The 23,429-nt window shown below is 42.5% G+C and overlaps 1 protein-coding gene across 1 annotated transcript in view; it reads right to left on the reverse strand.

Annotated features, from left to right (window-relative positions):
- The window catches only part of Kcnq5 (potassium voltage-gated channel subfamily Q member 5), a 550,136-nt gene that overhangs the window by 12,899 nt on the left and 513,808 nt on the right, over positions 1-23,429 (reverse strand). The window contains exon 11 of the mRNA XM_032900855.1: positions 9,552-9,660. Coding sequence (XP_032756746.1) covers positions 9,552-9,660 — 109 coding nt within the window. The remainder of the gene's footprint in view (positions 1-9,551; positions 9,661-23,429) is intronic.

A 23,429-nucleotide genomic window follows, 5' to 3' on the forward strand; every position in this document is an offset into this window, starting at 1 on the left:
AAGTACAAAGCGAGGCTTCAGAAGGACCCAGGGTTTAGACTGCATTAGAGGAAGGGGCAGAGAGAATGGTCCCACGTGTGCATCTCCGCACAGGTTGTACAGAAAGAAGACTGGAAGGCTCTGTCCTGTAATCTAGGGTGACAGTGGGGTCTGATTTGCATATCCACCTCAGAGGGTTTGACAGGCCGTTGTGGGCTCTTCTGTGGCTGATCTGATGCGAGCTATTTTAGAGCAGCTGAGTCTTTGCTAGTCACAAAGAATTTCTTGACACCCGTGTTCATCCTAGACTCAGAGATCCCAATATTTAAAAAGAGTTTGAAAAAGTGCTCTGCTGGCTCTCTGACTTCAAACCCTTTCCTCTAACCTGATTTCCCTCTCCCCTCTGGGGGCTTAACCCTGGTGGACTTTCCAAGGACCTTTTAACTCAATCTCTCTGAGCTCTGCATTTAGCACATTTGACCTCTGACTCCTGCTCAAGCCGGTTCCTCCACGTTCCTTCTACTACAACCTCCATCTGTCTGTCCACTTGGAGTTACTCCCTTTTTTGCTTTGTGGCTCCCTGAATGCTTTCAAGCATTGGAATCTGTGTAGACCATTTTATACTTCCTGGGATGAGACATCAGTAAGACAATTATTGCTTTGCTAATGGTTACCATGTTGGTCTCCATTCCATTTTTTTATTTTTCTTTTACTGAGCCACAGACCCAGAAAGAAAGATTCAGTCTGCTGCTGAACACTGCTGGCACTCTAATTCAATAGTTGCTTCTCTTAAGCCAAGTACACTGTGATGGCTTATGTATGCTTAAGGGAGTGGCACTATTAGAAGGTGTGGCCTTGTTGGATTGGTGTGTCACTGTGGATGTGGGCTTTAAGACCCTCATCCCAGCTCCCTGGAAGCCAGTCTTCTGCTAGATACCTTCAGATGAAGATGTAGAACTCTAAGTTCCTCCTGTACCATGCTGCCAGGTTCCTGCCTTGATGATACTGGACTGAACCTTTGAACCTGTAAGCCAGCCCCAATTAAATGTTGTCTTTTATGAGCTATGTCTTGGCCATGGTGTCTGTTCACAGCAGTAAGACCCTAACTAAGACACACCATTCTCAGTTCCTCCTACTTTCTCCCATCATGCTTCCCTATGTTCTGTAACTTGTTTTCTTTTGTTTTAAGACACTGTCTAACCATATAGCCCTGATTGGCTCTGAAGTGGCTTTTTTAAGTGCTAGAATTCCTCAGTTTGTATACTAAATTTGACAAGTACTAAGATTCACATGCGTGATATGGGGCATGTGTGTAAGGAAGCCAGAGGTTGGAGTTGGGTATGCTCCTTGATCTTGCTACATTATTTACTGAGGCAAGGTCCCTGCTTGAGCTCCAGGTTCAGTGATCCAGCTGGTGTAATTAGCAGGTGTGTCCTGAGTTGTGTCGCTTGTGTTTGCCCCTTGAGCCCAAGGACTATAGGTGGATTGTCACTCCTGCCTGGCTTTTAATATGGGTGCCTGTTTTTTAATGTGCTGTGATGCTAATTTATATATATAATATATATAATATAACATATAATATTATATATTATATTATATATAAATCATTATATACTATATATTATACACATATATATTATATATTACACACACATATATATGTATGTATACACACACACACACATATATATATATATTATATATATATATATATATATGCATCATAGGATCTTTTCAAACTTTGGAATAAAGCACCCATCAGATTAACTTGCTCCTGTATTTAAGGACTCCTCACATTTCCTATTCTTTCAGATAGCTCAGGCTCCATCCTCAGTTTTAATGTACTTTCCTGGTTTGCTCCCCTCTACTGACACATACCCTTTCTAATGCCACTTCTGCTTCTGCATTTTCCCACAGTTGCAGCTCATCCATCCCCTTAAATAACCTCACTGGTACCTACAGATCAATTGGCTTTCTTTGTTCCACCCTTCTCTGAATGCCATGTCCTGCAGACCTGTTGATTTGTGCAAGCTCCAACTATCTTGCCTGGCATCATGATTGCCTGCATTTTTCTCACTGGCCCTCATGACTGTAAGCAGGGATCTGTCCCCCTTGTTAATGTTTATCTCTGTGTCTGGGGCATGGTAGTAACTCAGCTCATTTTTAGAGTGTAAATACAAACTCCCTGGGAAGAAGTGCAGAGTCTGTAGTTAGACTTCCTCAAAAGAGAAGAGAAAGAAGCTACTGGTGACCCTAAGCTCTGCTTCTTCTTTCTCTTCTCCCTCTCCTTCTTCTTCTGCTCTTCTCCCAGTCCTCCTTCCCCTTGTTTCCCTCCACCAGGTAACCCGGATTGGTACCGAATTTGCTACTTTCCTTCTTTAGCCTCTGTGGTGGAGTTTCAGGCAACCACACCTAACTTTATACTTCTTTAGAAGTACCTGAGTGTGTGTGTGTGTGTGTGTGTGTGTGTGTGTGTGTGTGTGTGTGTGTGTGTGTGTGTATTACCCTGAGCAGGAAGGGAGGGGACTTCTGATTAGGTTTAAAAAAAAAAACCTTTCAATTTGAGTAATTTAGCAATGTAGATAATTGATCAAGAACTTCAGAGGAGTCGTAGTCCACCTTTGGGAAGGGATTCAAAGCTGCAAGTATTTTGGGAACTACAAGCATGCCTTAGCAAAGGGAAAGAAACGTTTCTCTCATGTGACGTGTCATGGAAGCAGGTGGAGAGGGAAGGGTCTGCAGTTTGCTCTCAGGGTGGAGGAGGGGCAGTGGAAAAGGCACGTTGCAAGGCACTCAGGAGCCCAATCAACTCAAGGCCTACTCATTAGCACTGGGCCAGGGCTTACTGAAAGCAGGCACAGGTCTCGGCGGTTGCAAATATTACTGCATTTAGTCTTCTCCACAGCTCTGCTAGGACAAGACTCACTAACCCCATGAGAGGCACGGGACTGGATATAGGATTTCCTGTTCCTTTAAATTTCCCGAGCAGCCAGCCTGGTAGGGTAATGATACTGGAGAGATGGTCAAGTATGGATGTTCAGCTAAGGAATTCTCTGAGGGGCTAAGGATGTAGTTCAGTGGTAGAGTGCTTGTCTGGTTAGGCACATGGTCTTGGGCTGCAGTCTCACTACTGCAAACCAATATACAAAAAAGAGTTTTTTTTTTTTTCCGGTCTCCTGTCTTGATTTTTATTATTTCACTTGATTCTTTAAACAGCTGGCCTGGCTCGGGATATAAAAGGTCACCTGTGGGGAAATGTAACAGGCAAGGCGATTCTCGCATATCAATATTAGGAGAAATTAGGAACATAATGAAATTGGTAGCTTCTCCTGTAGTCTTTTCACAAGGGCGAGCATTTGGATTGGCTTTAATTATCTTCCGTAGAAAGATATGCTGCGCAGTCGTCTCGTTCAGATTTTTGCTTTTGTGGTCCTGGGGATCAATTCCAGGGAATTCGCATGTGCTAGGCGGGCGCTCTGCCACCGGGATAATTATGTGGAAAAGACACACACTTTTTGCATATATAAAACAAGCTTACGCACAAACGGTGGTCACTGAGGATCTCATTAAGAGTCACTCTCATCCTAGATGTAGTAATTCTATGACAACCGCAACAGTAGTGAGGGAGAGCATGTTCCCCAAATGCATGATTCCTTAAACAATACTCTCACATTGCCTGGGTGTGCATCTCTGAGCAGTAGCCTAGCCCAGTGCAAGTGCAAGCAAACGAGATATGCAATTTCTTTTGCATTTTAACAGGATATCACTCCAAGATTTTAAAATAAGCATCCAGTCCCACTGATAAGACTGTCAAACATTTGTTAAAACAAATATAAACCATATATTCATTTTGTGTGTGTGTGTGTGTGTGTGTGTGTGTGTGTGTGTGTGTTTGTTTAAAAAGTGAGTATGATCGTTCTCAGTGTGGGTATGAATACACGTGCAGGGGCCCATGGAGGCCATAAGAGTGCATTAGATCTCTGGGAACTGGCCTTAGAACCAGTCGTGCGCCATTTAATTCGGGTGTTCTTAACCACAGAGCCATGTCACCAGGCCCCAATTCGTACTTCTATAGTGATCGCAATCCCAACGCAAGCACGGAATATAACTGTCCCTCGACTTCAGAGGTTCCCGAATGGTCAGATTCTCTGCATTTTGGAAGACAATGTCAAGGTAATCTATTTATAGTTTTTTCCTTTTTGTTTCTCTTTCTTTGACATTTAATAAATCAATCATATAAAATAACTGGTTCCATTATGATATTTCCAAACACGTATACAATTGACTCTGATAATATTCACTGTTCATAAAGATCTCATGGACCCTTCCTCCTCTTCTCGAAATGGTCTCCTATAAACTTCACGTATCTCTGGAGAATGTAGTTTCTGCACAGGAGAGGAAGCATAGCACAGCGGTCCTTCGTAGGGTCTGTCTGGTGTCTTCACCTGAGATGCCATCCAGGTCATGTCCATGGTGTTTCATTTCTCCTTTACGACTGAAACGAATTCTGCACTATATACATCCCACAGTTTCCTGACCCATCAAGGTGTTTCATGGCCATCCGGACTGATTCACAACTTGGCTGTTGTGGGTTGTGTGTGGGCGAGGTTTTTCAAACAGTGATCGGAAAACAGGTATCTTACCATGATATGGTCAAAGGCACGAGGGCTGAATGCTGTGTAGCTTGTCAATAAGCTTACTGCTCCATTAACCTTATCTATTTAGAAATGAGTTTTCATAGATATGTGAAAGCGGCAGTTTGAACTGAGTAATTAATAAGGTATAGATTGCGTCCTCAAAGTAAGTAAAAATCTCCACTCTTAGAAGTAAAAAAGCACTTGTGTGGGAGTGTGAACCTTTCCATGAAATATTTAGGGAAAAGTCTGTGCTAACCTGACTGTAAAAAGGGACATTGAATGGCTGGGGATGTGTCGCTCGATGGTAGGACATTTACCTAGTGATTCTAGTGCTGCAGTATAACAGCAGCAACAACAACCTTGACATCCAAGTTTATATGCAGTGATTAAGAGGTAAGATCCTCTAGTAAAATATAAGAGAAGTGTATTGTTTCCTGAGACATTGGGAGACATTTAATAAAATACTAATAACCAAACCTAAGAACTGGTTCTTGCTATTTGTAAATGTAATATTATTTTCATCTTTCACCTCTGTGGTGGGATGCAGATTTTTAATTCCTTGGTTTAATTTGAACTTGTCTTTTTATTTTTATTTTTTGCTTTATTTATTTATTTATTTATTTATTTATTTACTTACTTACTTATTTTTGAGACAGGATTTCTCTGTGTAACAGCCCTGCCTGCCCTGGAACTCTCTGTGTAAACCAGGCTGGCCTCAAACTCAGAGTTCTGCCCAGCTCTGCCTCCTGAGTGCTGGGATTAAAGATGTGTGCCACCACCTCCCACTCTGAACTTGTCTTTTAGGAAAAACTAAGAGTTTCTGGGGTACAAAAGAGGGTTTATATTAAATATTCTAACAACCATAACACCAAGGACAATGTCAAAGCAAAGTTGTTTAGAGACGGATAATGGTTAATGCAAAGCTCAGAGTTAGCAATAAATACATAAAACACTATTTCAGGTGAGTTGTAAGATGTGAATATGTTTGACAGACTTCTTACCTGATTTTTAACTTATTAATGCAATTAATACTTCACCAAAAAAAGCACCTTCATGTAAGATTTAGGGACACACATGTGCAGGTTTCTTTGCAGAACAAGTAGTATTGAATGGTCTTTGAATTATGTCTTACAAAATGGTTTTATTTTAAATGGTGTATGTGTGTGTGTGTGTGTGTATGTGTGTATGCGTGTGTGTATATATGTGTGTGTGTATGTGTGTGTGTATGTGTGTGTGTGTGTGTGTGTGTGTATGCGTGTGTGAGAGCCGTGCTATGGAGTCCAGAGGAGAGTGTCAGATCCACTGGAGCTGGAGTTACAGGCCGTTGTAGTCACCTGATGCGCTATGAAGTGAGCCTGGGTTCTGTGTGAGTGGTGTATGCCCTTGACCGCTAAGCATTTCCTCGGCTTCTGAACTGTGCATGCTTAAGCTACATGCTTCATGGATGAATAATTTCATGCTTATGTTAAACTCTAATGTAGTGCCTTTTAACGTCTTGCAGTAACTATTACTTTAAACGGAACTTAGGAATGATTTCAACGACTCCAGGCAGAATCGGAATACAAGGGAGAAAGATATTCCCCAGTTATCCTCACTAAGAGCCTCAAAATACACACAGTACACACACACACAGACACACACACACAGAGACACACACACACACAGACACACACACAGACACACACACACACACAGACACACAGACACACACACACAGACAGACACACACAGACACACACACACACAGAGACACACACACACAGACACACACACACACACACACACACACACACACACACACACACACACACACACACACACACACACACACAGAGTAGATACCTAAATCATGACTTAGCACCAAGGAGACAGCTTAGTACGTAAGAACGTTTGCTACCCACGCAGAGTTCAGGTTCCAGCACCTAAGCCAGGTGTTTCTGTACCTGTCAATGGCCGCAGAAGCAGGAGATAGGTTGAAGACAAAGACAGAACTGCTGGGGTCTGCTGACCAAACATTCTAATGAAAACAGGATGAGCTCCAGGTTTAATAAGAGACCCTGTCTCACAGTAGTGACAGAGCAGGACATATGACATCTTCCTCTGGCTTTTGTACATGGACAGCGGTGTGCACAGATCCCCTCTACGTCATACAGTTACATACAAACCACCCCCACGTACAAAGAAGAACCAAGCTAGGTGTGAAGGCAAACACTTGAAATGCCAGAGTTAGGGAGGTAGAGGCAGGAGGATCAGGTGTTTAAGAGTAGCCTCAGCTACATAGTATGTTTGCATTTGTGACCAGCCTGAGCTACATGAGACCTTGTCCTAAAAACAAAAATCAAAACCAACCAACCAAACAAACAAAAAACCCAAACAAACCAAATCCAAACAAAAATACAAAACCCCAGGTTGGAGAGATGGCTCAGCGGATAAGAACATTGGCTGCTCTTCCACAGGTCTTGAGTTCAATTCTCAGCAACCACACAGCGGCTGGCTCCATAATGGGAGCCGATGCCCTCTTCCGGCAAGCAAGCAAGCAAGCATACATGCTCATATACATAAAAAATACAGAAGTGAGTTTTAAAAAATACAAAATCCTGACCAAACAGTCCACAGAGGAAGGATGGGGGTGGGGGTGGGGTGGGGAGGGATTGAGAAAGAGTTCCGAAAAACAAGGGAATTCTGCAAAAGACTTTACAAGCGTCAGCCGATTTCAGGAAGGGCCAAGTAAATCTGAAACCATTGCTAAAGTGCTTAAGGCAGCAGAATAGAGTCCCATTCTCCTTCTTGCAGCCCACGATCCTTTTATTACAAGGTGTGAAGCAGAAGGGAGAGCTTCGGAAGGTCTGTGGAAATGCCGCAAACTGTATTAAGGATGACGTTGGCCGAGCCTGATCTGCTTCTACTAGATAAGACTTAATGCACTCGTTGCAAGTCAGATGGCTTTGTGGACTGAACTCTCTTACTATTATGTTAGGACTGTGATAGAAACAGTCAATGCATGTAAAGAATCTGAAGGTGGCTTACCATGCAGTACTATTGAGTTCCGCTTCCTGTGATGACAGAATGTTGCTTTTTCTTGGGGGTGGGGGGACCCAATATGGTTGTCACTAGCTATGCGTGCCCATGGCCACTAAACATTTGAAGTGCGTATTGTGTAACTAGAGCCAACTGGGCAACCTGAACTTTAAATTGTCGTCTATTTTAAATAATTCAAATTTAAATAGCATTTTAAAAAAGTAGTTACAGCATTGGACAGTGCATTTCTAGATCCTTATTATCCCCCTTTGAAATTAAAAAAAAAAAATCGCATGTGTTGTTTTAGTCAGGGTTTCTATTCTTGTACAAAACATCTCGGCCAAGAGGCAAGTTGGGGAGGAAAGGGTTTATTCAGCTTACACTTCCACATTGCTGTTCATCACCGAAGGAAGTCAGGACTGGAACTCAAGCAGGTCAGGAAGCAGGAGCTGATGCAGAGGCCATGGAGGAGTGTTGCTTACTAGCTTGCTTCCCCTGGCTTGCTCACCTTGCTGTCTTATAGAACCAAAGACTACCAGCCCAGGGACGGCACCACCCACAATGGGCCCTCCCACCCTTGATCACTAATTGAGAAAATGCCTTACAGCTGGGTCTCATGGAGGCATTTCCTAAGGGAGGCTCCTTTCTCTGTGATAACTCCAGCTTGTGTCAAGTTGACACAAAACCAGCCAGTACACGTGCATAGGTGCCTTCGTGTTTTTCTGTGCCATACATAGTGCCTTGTGCCTGAGGAGGCTAGAAGAGAGCATTGGATTCACTGGAATTGACATGCAGTGAGCAGCTATGTGGGTACTGGGGATGAAACAGGTCCTCTGGAAGAGCAGCTAGTGCGCCCCCCCTTTTTGTGGCGTTTACCCTCAGACTCACAATCTCCCTTTCTGAAGCCTGGGATTACAGGCGTGTCTTATTTTGCCTCTTTGAAATGTCACTTAGGACTTCTAGGTTGTCCATGGATATATGGTGACTATATAACTGGTTGCTCAAATTGGTACCCAATGAGAAAGTCTGGTGGTGCTTTCTACAGTTACAATGTGATGTGGGGCATAACCTATAACCATCCGGGCCCAATAGGAAACCTCCATTTGTGTAGGGCAATTGACCTTTACTGCATTTAGTTTTGACTGGGGATACAGATCATTTAAGCATCTTTGGAAAGCACATGCATTTCCATAACATTACGGTTTCCTTTACCACCCATTCACTGGTAACTGGTAACAACATTTACTGGCATTTACTGGTAACTAATTTCTGCTCGCCCAGTATTTCCCAATGAATCACAAAGGCACATCTAACATCATGCTAAATGACCAATTCAGACAATAAGCAAACAATTAATTGTCCTGATATGAGCAGGCATTCTTAGCTCTTTGCCATTGTAGAGGACCAGATTAAGAGTCCCTGTGTATGAACAATTACTGTTTAGAATGGAAAAAGTCACACTGCACAGTACCTCAGGCTTCCCATGGTCAGAGCTCAGCCTTAATTCAAGTAGCCTAGAGGGTTTTCCCTTTTGCTACAAAATATGGAACATATATTATTGAATAAAAGGCATAAAATAATTTAAAAAAACCCAGTTGCATCAATAAACCAAATGTCCCTAAAGCAAATATAACACAGTATCCTAGCTCTTATGGGAATTTCTCTGGTGTTGCTTAGCTTTCCAAATCCCACCAACCTTTTCTAACATATCTCATGTTGCATGTGGTACAGTTCCTTATGAAGAAAACAAAACATACCAGTGAGTTAAAAAGCATTCCAGTGAACAGACCAAGGGGAAATAGTTATTCCAGGAAACTTAACCTGGTGGGGGCAAATTACCCCAAATAGCCCCACTGGTAAATCAAAGAATCGGAGACAAGTCAGACGCACATGGTTTTGTTCACAGGTTCTACCCACCTGATGGCTCGGATGACAGTTTTGAGTGGTGGGGTGAGGTCCTCCACGGACACGTCACACTGGCATCCTTTCTCATCGTATACGTCATCAATTCCAAGGGCTGTGTCAGCTGCAAGAGAAAGACACAACTTAACACCACCGGTTTCTGGTTAGGACATTGTGTGTCTCACCTAGGATAGGTGGGGCCACCTGCAGACTGAGCATGTAACCAACTGGTGAGCTATAAGCCGTTTGTGTTGCCAAATCTTAGCCTTGTCCTATAAACTCATCCACATCTTCGGTGGTGACAAACATGTGTCCTTCGCTCATGATTTTCGCCCTGGTCCTTGGAAGCTAATAGCTCTTATTTAAATTGCAGCTGTTTGGAGCCAAGGAAACTGTCTTTGGACTCTTAAATTCACTAGTCTGCCCATACAGAGCTCAAATCCCTCGACGCTGACCTCATTAGCCCTGTTGCTGAACCGGTTACTGAAGCAGCAAACCGGGGAAGGCTGACTACTTATTGCTTGCTCGCCTGGCGGTGGTGGGGTCGTTGAGAGTGCTTCCTTAAGCAGATACAGTCCACGCTGAGAGGGGCTGGTTTGCGTATGAAAATCAGTTCTGTGTAAACCAATCAGGTTAACTTTCTGTCTAATTGTAGCATTTAGGAATGTGTACAGATCCCTGGCTTTTCACGGTGTTGGGGTAAGGCACAGAAAACTCTGAAACTTCTCCAAGGACGCATGAAAACTAAAGGGATAGAATCAGAGCTGTTCATCTACAAACCAACCTCTTCTGGCCTCTTCTCATGTGGCCCTTTTGCCTGCCCTCTTGGTCTCTGGCTTCCCTTCTGTATTACTATTCCTTTCATGTGGTTATGTGCATGTCCTGCACTGACAGAAGATCCAGCTTGGGGCTGTCTAGTTATCTTGGCTGTGTGCCGAGGTACTTTATATCCTAAAGGAGCTCTGGATGTGTATGAGGGAGCTTCTAGGAAGAGGACACAAGGGGAAGGGGACATAGTTAGACAGGTAATACATGTAGACTAGCTGACAGGCAGAGCTAAGACCAACATCTTGTGAGATGCACAGATACTCTCCTCAGAGACACTCTCAGTTAACACTCTTCGGGGCTTCCAGTATAGAATTTTTGGGTGCATCTGATAGCCTTCTTCGAAATTGAGGCACGTGACTGCCTCTAATCTGAACTCTAGTGAGAGGTATTATGCTTCAGAAAACCGGGTGTTGCTGTAAAATTATAAAAAAGGCACTGTCTTTTACCCCCTCTAGATCTGGCACCGCAGTGCCCCAAGATACCTGGTAGACATCTTGCCAGAAACACACATCCCACCTCCGTGGCGGCCCAGTGTCTCTGCTGCCACACTCCCTTAAACTTAAATCACTACATGAAAGAACACACAGTACAATAACCTCTGATCCAATTGATAGACATCTTGCCCACCTAAACACAAAAGCCCCATACACATCCACATCTATAACAACCTGTAAACACCAGGTTTCCTTTATGTGAGTACACTGTCGCTGTCCTCAACAACACCAGAAGAGGACTTTGGATCCCATTACAGATGGTTGTGAGCCACCATGTGGTTGCTGGGAATTGAACTCAGGACCTCTGGAAGAGCAGTCAGTGCTCTTAACCGCTGAGCCATCTTTCCAGCCCCGGACAGAGTGGAATCTTAACATCAACCTCCATGTTCTCTCTGCCCCTTCTCTCCAGTCTCCTTCCCTTCCCTCAAACTTTTCTCCCATCCATCCTTCTTTCTTGTCCAATGACAGGCCTCGTTCTACTCTGTACCCACCCTCACCTGTAGGACATCCTACAACCGGGGACACTGGAGAGGGCACAGGGAGGGCAGTATTATGTATAACAATATAGCAATATTGATGACCTCTTGAAAAGGTAGCCCAATTTTTACATTCAGCAGCATGAGACGCAGGATCATTTGTTTGTAAATAAAAATGTTATTGTTTGAGAAAATTTTTTTGGTCAAGTGTGGTCTCCTATTCCTTCTCTCCCAGTTTTTCCTTGAGCCACTATTCTGCCCCTCCCCCAACTTCATGTTGTGTTTCCCCATTGAGTCCTCTCCCAGTGAGGCCAGAACGCATGTGAGTATAATAGGCCGGCTCCCAAACGATCACATGACAGTCATCTCCTAGGTAACCGCTGTACTTCCTCGACCCCAGCCTAGATGTCAAGAAGCCATGTGGTCCAACTACCTTGGTAGGAGGAAGTCTAGACTGCAAATGGAGCTGTATTTATATTCAGATGTGTCTTACTATTTTATAACTTTAATATTCAGGCGCAAATTGAACAATCATTTATGTTTGTAGATTACATTTATTTAGTGTGTATGCGTGTGTGCACGTACATGTATGTACGTGTGACAACATGTATGTGAAGTCTAGAGGACAACCTGTGGAAGTTGCTTCTTTCCTTCTCCTACGAGGGTATGGGGGATCACACTCAGGAGCTGAGTTTAGCCGTAAGCAATCTTTATTGGCTTAGCTACCTCACCAGCCCTGAGTTCTGCTCTTTTGGTAGGTATCGTTAGAACAAAGAAATACCATACATATCTCTGTTGGTGCATGCGGAACTAGGGAGCTGAATTAGAGTTTATTCTCATCCTTATTCCAAAGGCCCCCCAAAATGGGAAAGACAACATCATTTCACTGCATCCGTGTAGGATGATGTCATTATGCAGCAAGGCGGGTCCAGGATAAGGCGAAGCCTATCATTGGATGAGAAGGAGGGGTAGGTGGGGAAAAGTCTAGAAAGGAGGGGGGAGGACAAGGAGCCAAGAAAACGAAGATGGAGACGGCAAGGGCAAGGGCGGGTAAGTGGGAGGCGGCAAGGGCGGGTGGAGGAGGGGAGGAGGAGGAGGAGGAGGAGGAGGAGGGAGGAGGAGGAGGAGGAGGAGGAGGAGGGGGGGGAGGAGGGAGGAGGAGGAGGGGTGGAGGAGGAGGAGGGGGGAGGAGGAGGAGGAGGAGGCAAGAAAGGAAGATGGAGACGGAGGAGGAGGAGGAGGAAGAGGAAGAGAAGGAGGAAGAGGAGGAGGAAGAGGAGGAGGAGGAGGAGGAAGAGGAGGAGGAGGAGGAGGAGGAGGGAGGAGGGGAGGAGGGAGGAGGAGGAGGAGGGGAGGAGGAGGAGGAGGAGCCAAGAAAAGGAAGATGGAGACGGAGGAGGAGGAGGAGAGGAAGAGAAGGAGGAAGAGGAGGAGGAAGAGGAGGAGGAGGAAGAGGAGGAGGAGGATTATTCCGATCCAGGTGGTCTAGGTTGGTTTTATCTTGTCTAGGTGGGCCATTTTATCTTTATTAATTGGCAGTGAATTTATTCTGTGGATGTATTATAGATTGAGGATTTAATTATGAATCTGATTGTTGGGTTACAGTTGGTTGGGTCACGATTTCACTGGGTAGTTGGGAGTTTATATCGGGGGGGGGGTGGGAGTATGGGCAGAGTCCGTGGCAGGGAGGCAATAGGCCAGCCACTACTGGATTTCTGGAACCATGATGTTTCCAGGTAGCTGGAATCACAGAGTTTGAGGCTAGCAGAGAGCTGCTGGGAGAGATACTAATCTCAGATAAATTAGCGTTAGTTCAAATGGCCGGCAGGAGCCAGGACTAGTGAGCCAGGGTACTCTCGGGAACCGGTTCCGCCGCTTTTAAAATTTTTACCCTCAGCACATTTGTATCTTGGGACATCAAGTTTCTTTCTAGTAAAGTTAATAATTCGTTAAAACTCTGTTCCCTAACAGCTTAGAACACTCTACGACTACTGAGCAGCTGGGAATGGGTAATCGTCAATGGAGGCTGGATCTGTGCTCTCCCCTCACAGGCCAGGTTGTGAAATTTCAGTAGATTTTTTTTTTAGGAACATGCAGTATCAGTCACCTAAGGTTCTCCAAAGGCCTTCTGGCTTTGGACAATCTTCCCACCGTGTGCTGCTCATCCTTGGCACAGAAAAAGAAGTATAAAATACAGCTCTTTGTGTGTGTGTGTGTGTGTGTGTGTGTGTGTGTGTGTGATGCTTTTCTGCTTTTACTTTTCTCCTTAACTTTCCTTCCCTTCTCTTCCCTCCTTCCCTCCCTCCCTCCCTCCCTCCCTCCCTCCGTCCCTCCCTCCCTCCTTCTCCCTCCCTTCCTTCCTTCTCACTTTCTTTTGGTATTCTTTTTGCTTTTTGTTTTGGTGGACCAGGACCTTGATCACGCCAGGCACTCTCTGCCTCTGAACTGCATCCTTAGTCCTGTCTCTTATCAATAATCAATATTCTGCAGTTGTTATTCTCCATTTAGAGTTAGAAAAAAATCAAAAACAAACATTTGAAAAAAAAAAAAAAAGCTCACGGGGCAGTGGTACTGCACACCTTTAGTTCTAGCATTTGGTAGGCAGAGGCAGGCCTCTGTGAGTTCGAGGCCAGCCTAGATGCAGAGTGAATTCCAGAACAGCCAGAAAAATGCTGTCTGCAAAAACCAAAAATAAAACCAAACCGAAACCACTCATTAAAATTGTTACCTTTTGTAGTGTTTGGTGAGGATCAGTTTGTCTTTAGGGAATAAAGGAAGAAGATGCCAAAGAAGGAATTCTGGAAACGTATCAAAAATCACCATTTTTTTTTTTCTCTCATGAAAATCTAATAAGAAGACGTAGGTAGGTGTTTATGGAAGGGCAGGTAGCTTCTAGTCCTTTCTCTTAGTAAGCTGCCTTTTGAGATTCAGTCCCTCTTAGCAATTTTGAGGTTGTCTAGTTGGTTTCAGTCTTGGCTGCATTTTAGAACATGTTAGATTCACCCGAGGAGCAGGGAACAAAATAGCTAACTCCCAGGGTACCCTAGGATCAACACGGGAGCTGAAAGAAGAAGCCAGGCAGCAGAAATGGTACACGGGCTGGCCATAGAGCAGTTGCCTTCATGCTGGAGGCCTTGATTTTAATTCAGTATACCCATACCACCACCGGAAATAGGCATCAGAGAAGGCACAACTGTTTTTCAGATTGTAGAGAAATCCGAGTGTAGCCAGCAGCAAGAGGAACTGTCGTGGTTGGGCTATTGACAGGGACTCTCTGAGCCACAGCTGCTGGAGAGGGTGTTTTTAATGATTCTCTGTTCACTGTGTGTGTGTGTGTGTGTGTGTGTGTGTGTGTGTGTGTGTGTGTGTGTGCACGTCTTTTGCTCTGGATATGTTTTTCAGAGTTGCAATATGAGACAAGTGCTTCACAAGACAACAGAAAAGGTCCACACCTACAAAGCAAAGCCTCAGATGAATTGGTGCTAAGAAGGCTTTGAGCTAACGAAACACTAATTGTTGTGCGATTCAGCTTGAAGGTGGCAGCCTCCAGTGCAATTCCAGCTACCATCTCATGTTCCTGCCTAACCTGACTCCTAAAGGGTTCATATTCTCTCTTATAAAGTAGCAACTGCTGTTCCACCCACAGGAAGTGTAGATCTTCACAGAACCGCATCAGATACATTGTCAGGAACCTAGCAGAACACATTCTTTTCTTTCTGTGGCAGAAGAAGATAGGTTTGGGGAAGTGGAGGAATTATACCGGAGGGAGTCATAGCTTTGATCATGAAGACAGAAAGTGAGTGCCCATAGTAGGTAAATCATAATAATACCAGAAATATTTCAACGGGAAAGTCTGACAATTCAAGCAATATTCATGTGACTTCTAGGCTTAGGACATTTAATTGTGATATCTATATAAATGGGCAGATAAATTATTCAACAGGTGACTTGGACTGGGGATGCATATTCTACAGTGGCTAGCAAGCACACGGTTCTGAGTTTGATTCTCCAGATATATATATCAAAGGAGATATATATATATCCAAAAGCAACTAGTAATAATACTAACCTTAAAAAAGTGCTAACCATTTATTACAAATACAAATCCACAAATTAAAGCTGTAGACGTTTACCTATGTCATTTGTACCAGTAACTAGTAATGACAAAACTCAGATGGATTTAGTACCAAACACAAGTTGGAACACATTTTTTATGGCTACTAAGACTTAAAATTAGGTCGGGGAAGATGGCAACACAGTTGTGAGGGGCTGAGTGCGAATCTCAGGAACTCATACAGAAGCCCAGAGCTCCTACTGAGAGGTGGGAGGTAGAGACAGGAGAATTCCTAGAAGCCACCGTGTCGGATGGCTTGGCACACGCAGTAGAAGAGTACCCTACCCAAACAGTTTGATTTGGGAAACCTGCAAAATACAAACATTTATCTGACTATCACACTCAGGAGAGTTAACTGTGGTATTCATATAAATGGGCAGAGAAAGCACTTTATAGAGATGACTTGGGCTAGGGATATATAGTTCAATGGAACAGAGTGGCAAGGTCCAAGAACAAGAGACTGTCTTCAACAAAGTGCAGGGCAAAGGATGACCCCTGTGGCTGTGCTCTGACTTCTACAAACACAGGTGCCACTTTGGAGTGTGTGGATTCACATTCATGAACACACACAAACACACACCACACACCACACACCACACACACACACACACCACACACACACACACACACCACACACATACACATACCACACACACATACACACACACACACACACACACCACATACACACACACACACACACACACACACACACACACACACACACACACACACACACAACACACACACACACAAACAAACACACACACACACAACCACACACACACACAACACACACACACACACCACACACACACACACACACACCCCACACACCACACACACATACACACACACATACCACACACACACACACACACACACATACACACACACACACACACACACACACACACACACACAAACACACACACACACACACACACACACACACACACACATACCACACACACACCACACACACACACACACACACCACAACACCACACACACACACACACACCACACACACCACACACCACACACACCACACACACACACCCCACACACACCACACACACACACACCACAGACACCACAAACACCACACACAAACACACACACACACACACACACACACACACACACACACACACACACACACACACACACACACACACACACACACACACACACACACACACACACACACCACACATTAAAACAAAATCAGCAATATTATAGATCTTAGTGCAGGGAAGCTTTCGTTGTGTTATAAAAGGAAGAAACTTAATGTAGTAAGGTTTATGATATTGCAGCCTATTGTAAATAGTTACAAAAGTGCAGTGTTCCAAAGTCAGACGCTGACCATTGTCCTAAATTATAGCAGTGTACTAGGAAGCTGTGTTAGTAGCCAGGACACAGATGAGCAGTAAGGCCAGCTGTTTACGATGACGTGGAAACATTTTAAGAGGTGTGACCAGGTCGTAACAGAGAGCTAAGCACCCATGTGGATTACGGACAACGAGATGTGAACAGGAGAAAAGGAGGAGAGAATATGGAAATGAAGTTAATTATACTAGGGTAGGGTATTCTAAATTGTATGTATATTCTTATCAGTCCCTCAAGGATGTTTTTTCCTAACCCTTAGAATTGACTTTTTGGGGGAAAGGAAAGTTAGAGAATGAACTACGACTTCTTTAATAACATATAGGTTCTGACATACAGACTATTCAAAAAAAAAAAAAAAAAAGAAAAGAAGAATTGGCATGAAGGAAAGAATTTTTTCCCCCAAGATTCAAAACTTCAAAGTAACCAGGATTGTGGTACATTTCTTACAGTGTGAGTGTGAGAGATCCCAGTGCACGTATAGAGATGAGACATACAAAAGCCATCTGTCATTGGGCCACAGGGAACACACGTTGGAATAGCCATCATAAGTGGCAGTGACAACCAATTTGTTACATTCTGTCATGAGTCACGACGCATTCTCCAAAGGTTCCTTCCTTTGCTGCTTATTGGATTAAAGTTGTTCTGTTACCCACTAGCACCTCACAGCACCTTAAATATCTTCCTATATTTAGAAGGTTCGTCTTAGACACAGGCTAAGCCAAGGACGATTTCTTTGATCCGAGTAGAGTTTAGAGTAACATATTGGGCCCTGGAGCAGTAACACAATCCCATTTCTCTATGTCCTTGGCTTGGCCCGTTTTCAGTCCTGTGCTTGCTGCTGCTAAGTTACCAACAGATTGACTGAGTCCCTCAGGCACAAACAAAATAACCAACCCAGGAAACAGGTAATGTAATTTTTGGCCCAGACTTACCTCTTTTCAAATACTTATTTTTAACTCTACCTTTCTTCCATAATAACACTAACCCAAGCTTGTTAAAGTTTATCCTTTATCGATTTTGCTCTTTGACTGACCACATAATATTGCTATGCTTCAGCGAGGTACAACAGGATGCTTTTTGGTCTCCGTTATTGAGCCAGTGTCTTGTTATGTTTTTTTTTTTAAAGATTTATTTATTTATTTAGCATATGAGTACACTGTAGCTGTCTTCGGACACACCAGAAGAGGGCATCGGATCCCATTACAGATGGTTGTGAGCCACCATGTGGTTGCTGGGATTTGAACTCAGGACCTCTGGAAGAGCAGTCAGTGCTCTTAACCACTGAGCCATCTCTCCAGCCCGTCTTGTTATGTTTCGTGCATATATCTGAATTTTTGATCTTCTTGCCCCAACCTCCATGATGCTGGCATGTAGCTATATATACCACAGCTAGCATAATATGATTTTGTAATCACGAACATGCTGGAACACAATCAAACCGGAGTATTCAGCATCAAGACCTGAAGCTTTGCACTTCTCTTCCTTCCTTTTTCTTCTTTCTTTCTTCCTTTCACTTTGTTCTTTCTCTTCTTTTCTTCCTTACTTCCTTTCTCTTCTTTCTCTCTTTCTTTTTCTTTTCTTCCTTCCTTCCTTTCTGTTCTTCCTTCCTTCCTTCTTTCCTTTCTTTCTTTTTCTTCCTTCCTTCCTTTCTCTTTCTTTCTTCATTCCTTCGTTCCTTCATTCCTTCGTTCCTTTTTTTCTTTCTTTTGTGGCAGGCTTCTCTGGGTAGCTCTTACTGTCTTTGAACTGAGATCCACCTACATCTGCCTTCTGAGTGCTGGTATTAAAGGCGTATGACACCACTGTCCAGCTTACATTTCTTTTCTTCCTAGAACTGTTTTTTTTTTTTAATTAACTACTGATTACCATCAGTATACCAAAGAATAAAAGTATACCTAATTTAATTAATCGGTGCTTGGTAAAATGATAATATGCACTACATCACAATGCTAAGCCTAACTGTCAAGGTGGCGGCACTTTGATGCTTCACAGAGAAGTTAGGGCATGATGAAAATTAGAGCTCAGTTTGGGTTCATCTATTTGGATGGTAAAAGATGATTTTGTAGGTATATCGGCAGGGTATGATGTTGAAAAATTCATCTATTTGCTTAGAAATAATATTATAGTAAATATATATAACCAGAAGGGAAAGAATGGGTGGATTTGATTAAAAATTTATATACATGTACAGAATTCTTAAATGAAAAAGAAAAAAGAAAAGAAAGGAGGGGAGTGCATTTGAATTAATGACCGAAAGGAAATGATGTCATGAGTTGGTGAGATAGGCCAGTGGGTTCAAGTGCTTGGTGCCAAGCTCAATGACCTGGGTTCAATTCCTGGAACGCACATGGTAGAAAGTGAGAATGACTCTTACAAGTTGCCCTCTGATCTTTACACACACGCCACGGCATCTGTGTAATGCCCTCCATACAAACACAGGAATAGATGTGATGGAAATGTAAATAAATGCCTGAAAGTAAATGATACCCACCAAATTCCACATCAGAGCTCTCTCTCTCTCTCTCTGACTCTTTCTCTCTCTGACTCTCTCTCTTTCTCTCTCTCTCTCTCTTTCTTTCTTTCTTTCTTTTGTTTTGCTTTGAGACAGAGTACCTCTGTATATCAGTCCCCGCTGTTCTGGAACTTGCTTTGCAGACTGGGTTGGCCTTTAAAGAGATTCACCCACCTGTGTTTCCCAGGCATGTGCCACTGTGCCAAGTCTCACAACAGATTTCTCTGAGGACTAATTTTTTAAAACACTGGTTTGTGAAAACATTTCAAAACATTAAATTAAATGTTCATTGTGCTGAGTAATTTGGAGACAGTCTAAGTTCTGTGCTCTGTACAAATTAAAGGTTTTATGCTTTCCCAGAGGTGAAGTTCAATATTCGAGTTTTCTTAGCAGAAAGTATACATTCATAATATAAACAGAACTTACAGTATTACTGCTTGCAGAACACCTATCTTTCCATCTTCCTCCCTCCCTCTGTCCCTCTCTTTTTTCTTTCCTTTCTTAGAGTATGTCTCATATATTCTCCTATGTCCTTGAACTTGCTATTGTGGCTGAGTATGACCTTAACTGTCTCATCTCTTGCTTTTATCTCTCCAATGAGTACTAGGATTAAAGGCATGAGTTACAGTGTCTGGGTTATTGATGCTAGGGATGGAACAGGGCTTCCTGTGTGCTAAGAAGTACTGAGCTACATCCCCAGCCTCCACAAACTTTTCTAGCAAAAAAAAAAAAAAAAAAGGCAGACTTGGATGTCCAAATGTAAAATTTTTTTTTATGTGTCAAGTTGTAGCAATTGTTCTTGCTACCTGATAAAGAAAAAAGAAAAAGAAAGAAAGGAAATAAACGACAGCAGTAATTCAGCAAAACTACCCGGAAAGTAACTATTCTAGATTTCAAACAACAGAGAGTACACTGTTGGGAAACACTGAAGACCAACCCAAAACACAGCACCGTGAGCAGCAGGAGTGACAGCTGACTCAGCAGTCAGGGCAGCCGTGGAAAGTCGGTGTCGGATATGCCGGTCTATCTCAGCCATAGCTGTCCATCACAGGCTGTAAGAGCTGCCTCACGTCCACGTCAATATGTTTATTCTTGAATTTTCAGGTCACAGAGAATTATTTAAGAGCATTTCCCCCCTCCACTTCAGGAGTAATCTTTAAAACCTGGAAGCCTAGACACTCCAGATTTGGCTATAGCTCCCATTTAAATAGAACTTGAAGTTCACGTTTAAGCAGTAAGTCAGATATAATTTTGCATGTCAACAGGTAGATTTTATGTAAGACTTGCACTTAACACTTATGTCCCATCCAGAAGAATATAATTCTTATTTAATTTATAATTTCTTGGTTATCCAGGAAATGGGAAGTAGCATCAACATCTCATTAGTAAGCAGTTCCAGCTCTGGTTTCTGTAGATGTGTCAAAAATATCCATCTTGTTAGGGACCAACACAGTACACCCACTGATCATATTACAATATGAGCATACCTGGGTGAAGGGGAAGTCCATCTGGCCTTATCTTGTCTTCCAGTAGTTACACCACATTCTCTACCCTTTGTTTGTAATGATCCTCCATTGTCACTTACTGTAGGCGTGAATAAATAGCAACTCTAATACTTCACAATTCCATACACTTCTCCAGCATTTTTACAGAAGTATATCAAATCCTATACAGACACTTCCAGCAATACAGTTAGAAGAAGGTGCAACATGGTTAAGTTCCCAAATCACTGATGCTGCCCTGTACTTTGTACCAAGAGTTCCTCTCATAGTCCATGTGGAATTTCATGTAGGGATCAGCTCTGGCTCATCATTGGTTCTAACCATTTCGCTGTAATCCTTGGGTTATAGTTCCTTAATAGTAACCATATCCACCAGATCATGCACTAAATCACCAGAACTCATTCTGTCCCATCTAGCGTTAGCTCACTACCTGTTAGAGACTAACATCTCTCCATCTTTCCTTCTTGCATTTTCAATTAAATCATGAAGTATACAAAAAAAATTTTGGTCCAAAACCTTTGAGGCAAATCTTATTAAAATTTGGCATATTCCCTCTAATCACATTTCTTCTGCATCAACTGATGCTTTCTGTCAAAGTCAATTTCTTAGCAGATTGAAATTAAACATCTCTGGTTGCTATGTAAGAGAAATTTATTCTGAGAGCTTTTGCTTTGTCTTATTGTTTTATGGTCTTTCCATCCCATGCTCTAGGTATACCAGATGACTCATTTCCACCAGGTGCTATGTAGGCATCCTATGGATATATTCTTCAAAGTGTGCTGTCCACACACCCGAATCATCATTTTTTTCTTTCTTTCTTTCTTACTTGGCTGGTAATTTCTGCATACTTAATTTCCAGTGGGAGGATTGTAAAGTGCATAGATTTCCAACAAGGGCAGGGAACACTCAAATGGGGGTGAACCTCAGAATAAGCAGAAGAAACTGTTTAAGGTTCAGCATGCACGCAACTTGTGCCACTTGGAGAACTGTAGTTGTGTCTGGCATTCTAGCAGTTATTTTTATTGTCAATGATCCTAAGCAGACAGCATGAGGGATGGAGAGAATCTGCTGCAAGTTCCGAGCCTCAGATACAGATCTGCAGTGGCAAGCCTTGCAGGTGCATGCTGCCCCTCAGAAATACACTGGGGAATCCAAGGAATGGATTAACCTCTTCTTCCTTTACTGGGTACACATATTTCTTGCTGGGTGTTGTTTCTCTTTGTATTGTGTAGTTTTTGGGTGAACCAAGGACCTAGTCTTTATCAGGTAAGTGCTCCATCACTGAACTACACCCTTAGTGTAATGATTTCTACATCGCATTGTTTTTGATTGCTTAGAAGCCCTTTTAATTAATATATAGCGAACTCTATCACAGCAGGACTTTGTCTTCTTATCCATGTAGCTGATTTCTCAACATTATTCTTATGGTTTCATCATCTATTGTGCCTATCTATCTATCTATCTATCTATCTATCTATCTATCTACCTACCTACCTACCTACCTATTCATCTATTCATGTATGTATGTATGTATGTATGCATGCATGCATTCATGCATCTATCTGTCTGTCTATCATCTTCCTAACTACCTAACTACTTATCTACCATCTACTTATTTACATTCATGATTAAGTAAAACCCAAAACTCTGCTATGAGAGTAAATAGTTTATATGCTGAGTTAGGAAACTATATTATTGAGTTTCTATAGAGTAAGAAAGTGACAAGGAAGCATTTGCTGCAACTGTGAATATATATCCCTAAAATGTAAAGATGATAGGACAAAAAACAAACAAACCACACTATTGAAAAAGAAGAGAAATTATTTTATTTGAAAATAAGTCCAATCATTCTTATATACAGAATATATTACTTTCAAAATCAATAACTATTTGAGTTTTTAAAGAATAACTTTAATTAAAGTTCTGCCTTCAACATTTTGAACAGGTATTTGCCTTTTCGTATATGCATATACTTGTCCAAAGCAGATACACTGTACTTGGCAAATGTAAGCACAATGGCAAACTACAGATGCGTGCAGTTCGTATGACTTAACGTATGTGTTGCCTATTTTATATTTCAGTGTTATAAACCTTAGTGCTATTAATTTTAGTGCTATATTCTTAATAAGAAAGAAATCTTAGAACTCAGGATAAATAGCCCAGTACCCAAGACAATACAACGAAGCAACACATTTAAATATAAGAGAAAGTGAAGTTTACATTTCTTTCCCCAAAAAGAAATCTAGACTTTTACGTGAATGCCCCTCTCCAATCTGCAAAGGGGTTTTTATATGAAGGAAAAATATGATTAGCAGCTGGCTAGACTAATTATTTGTTAACTTGTTCTATAGTACTTTTCAGATATTTTGACTTCTATCCATAAAAAGAAATGCATTTAATATTGTGTTCTCACACACACACAGACACACACATACCCACATATACACATACACATGCACACACACACACACACACACACACACACACAGAGAGAGAGAGAGAGAGAGAGAGAGAGAGAGAGATGCATATACACATCAGTAAGATAAGATGACAGAATGATTATACATATCTAGTC

This window comes from Rattus rattus, chromosome 4, assembly GCF_011064425.1.
Source record: "Rattus rattus isolate New Zealand chromosome 4, Rrattus_CSIRO_v1, whole genome shotgun sequence".
NCBI classification, from domain to species: Eukaryota; Metazoa; Chordata; class Mammalia; order Rodentia; family Muridae; genus Rattus; species Rattus rattus.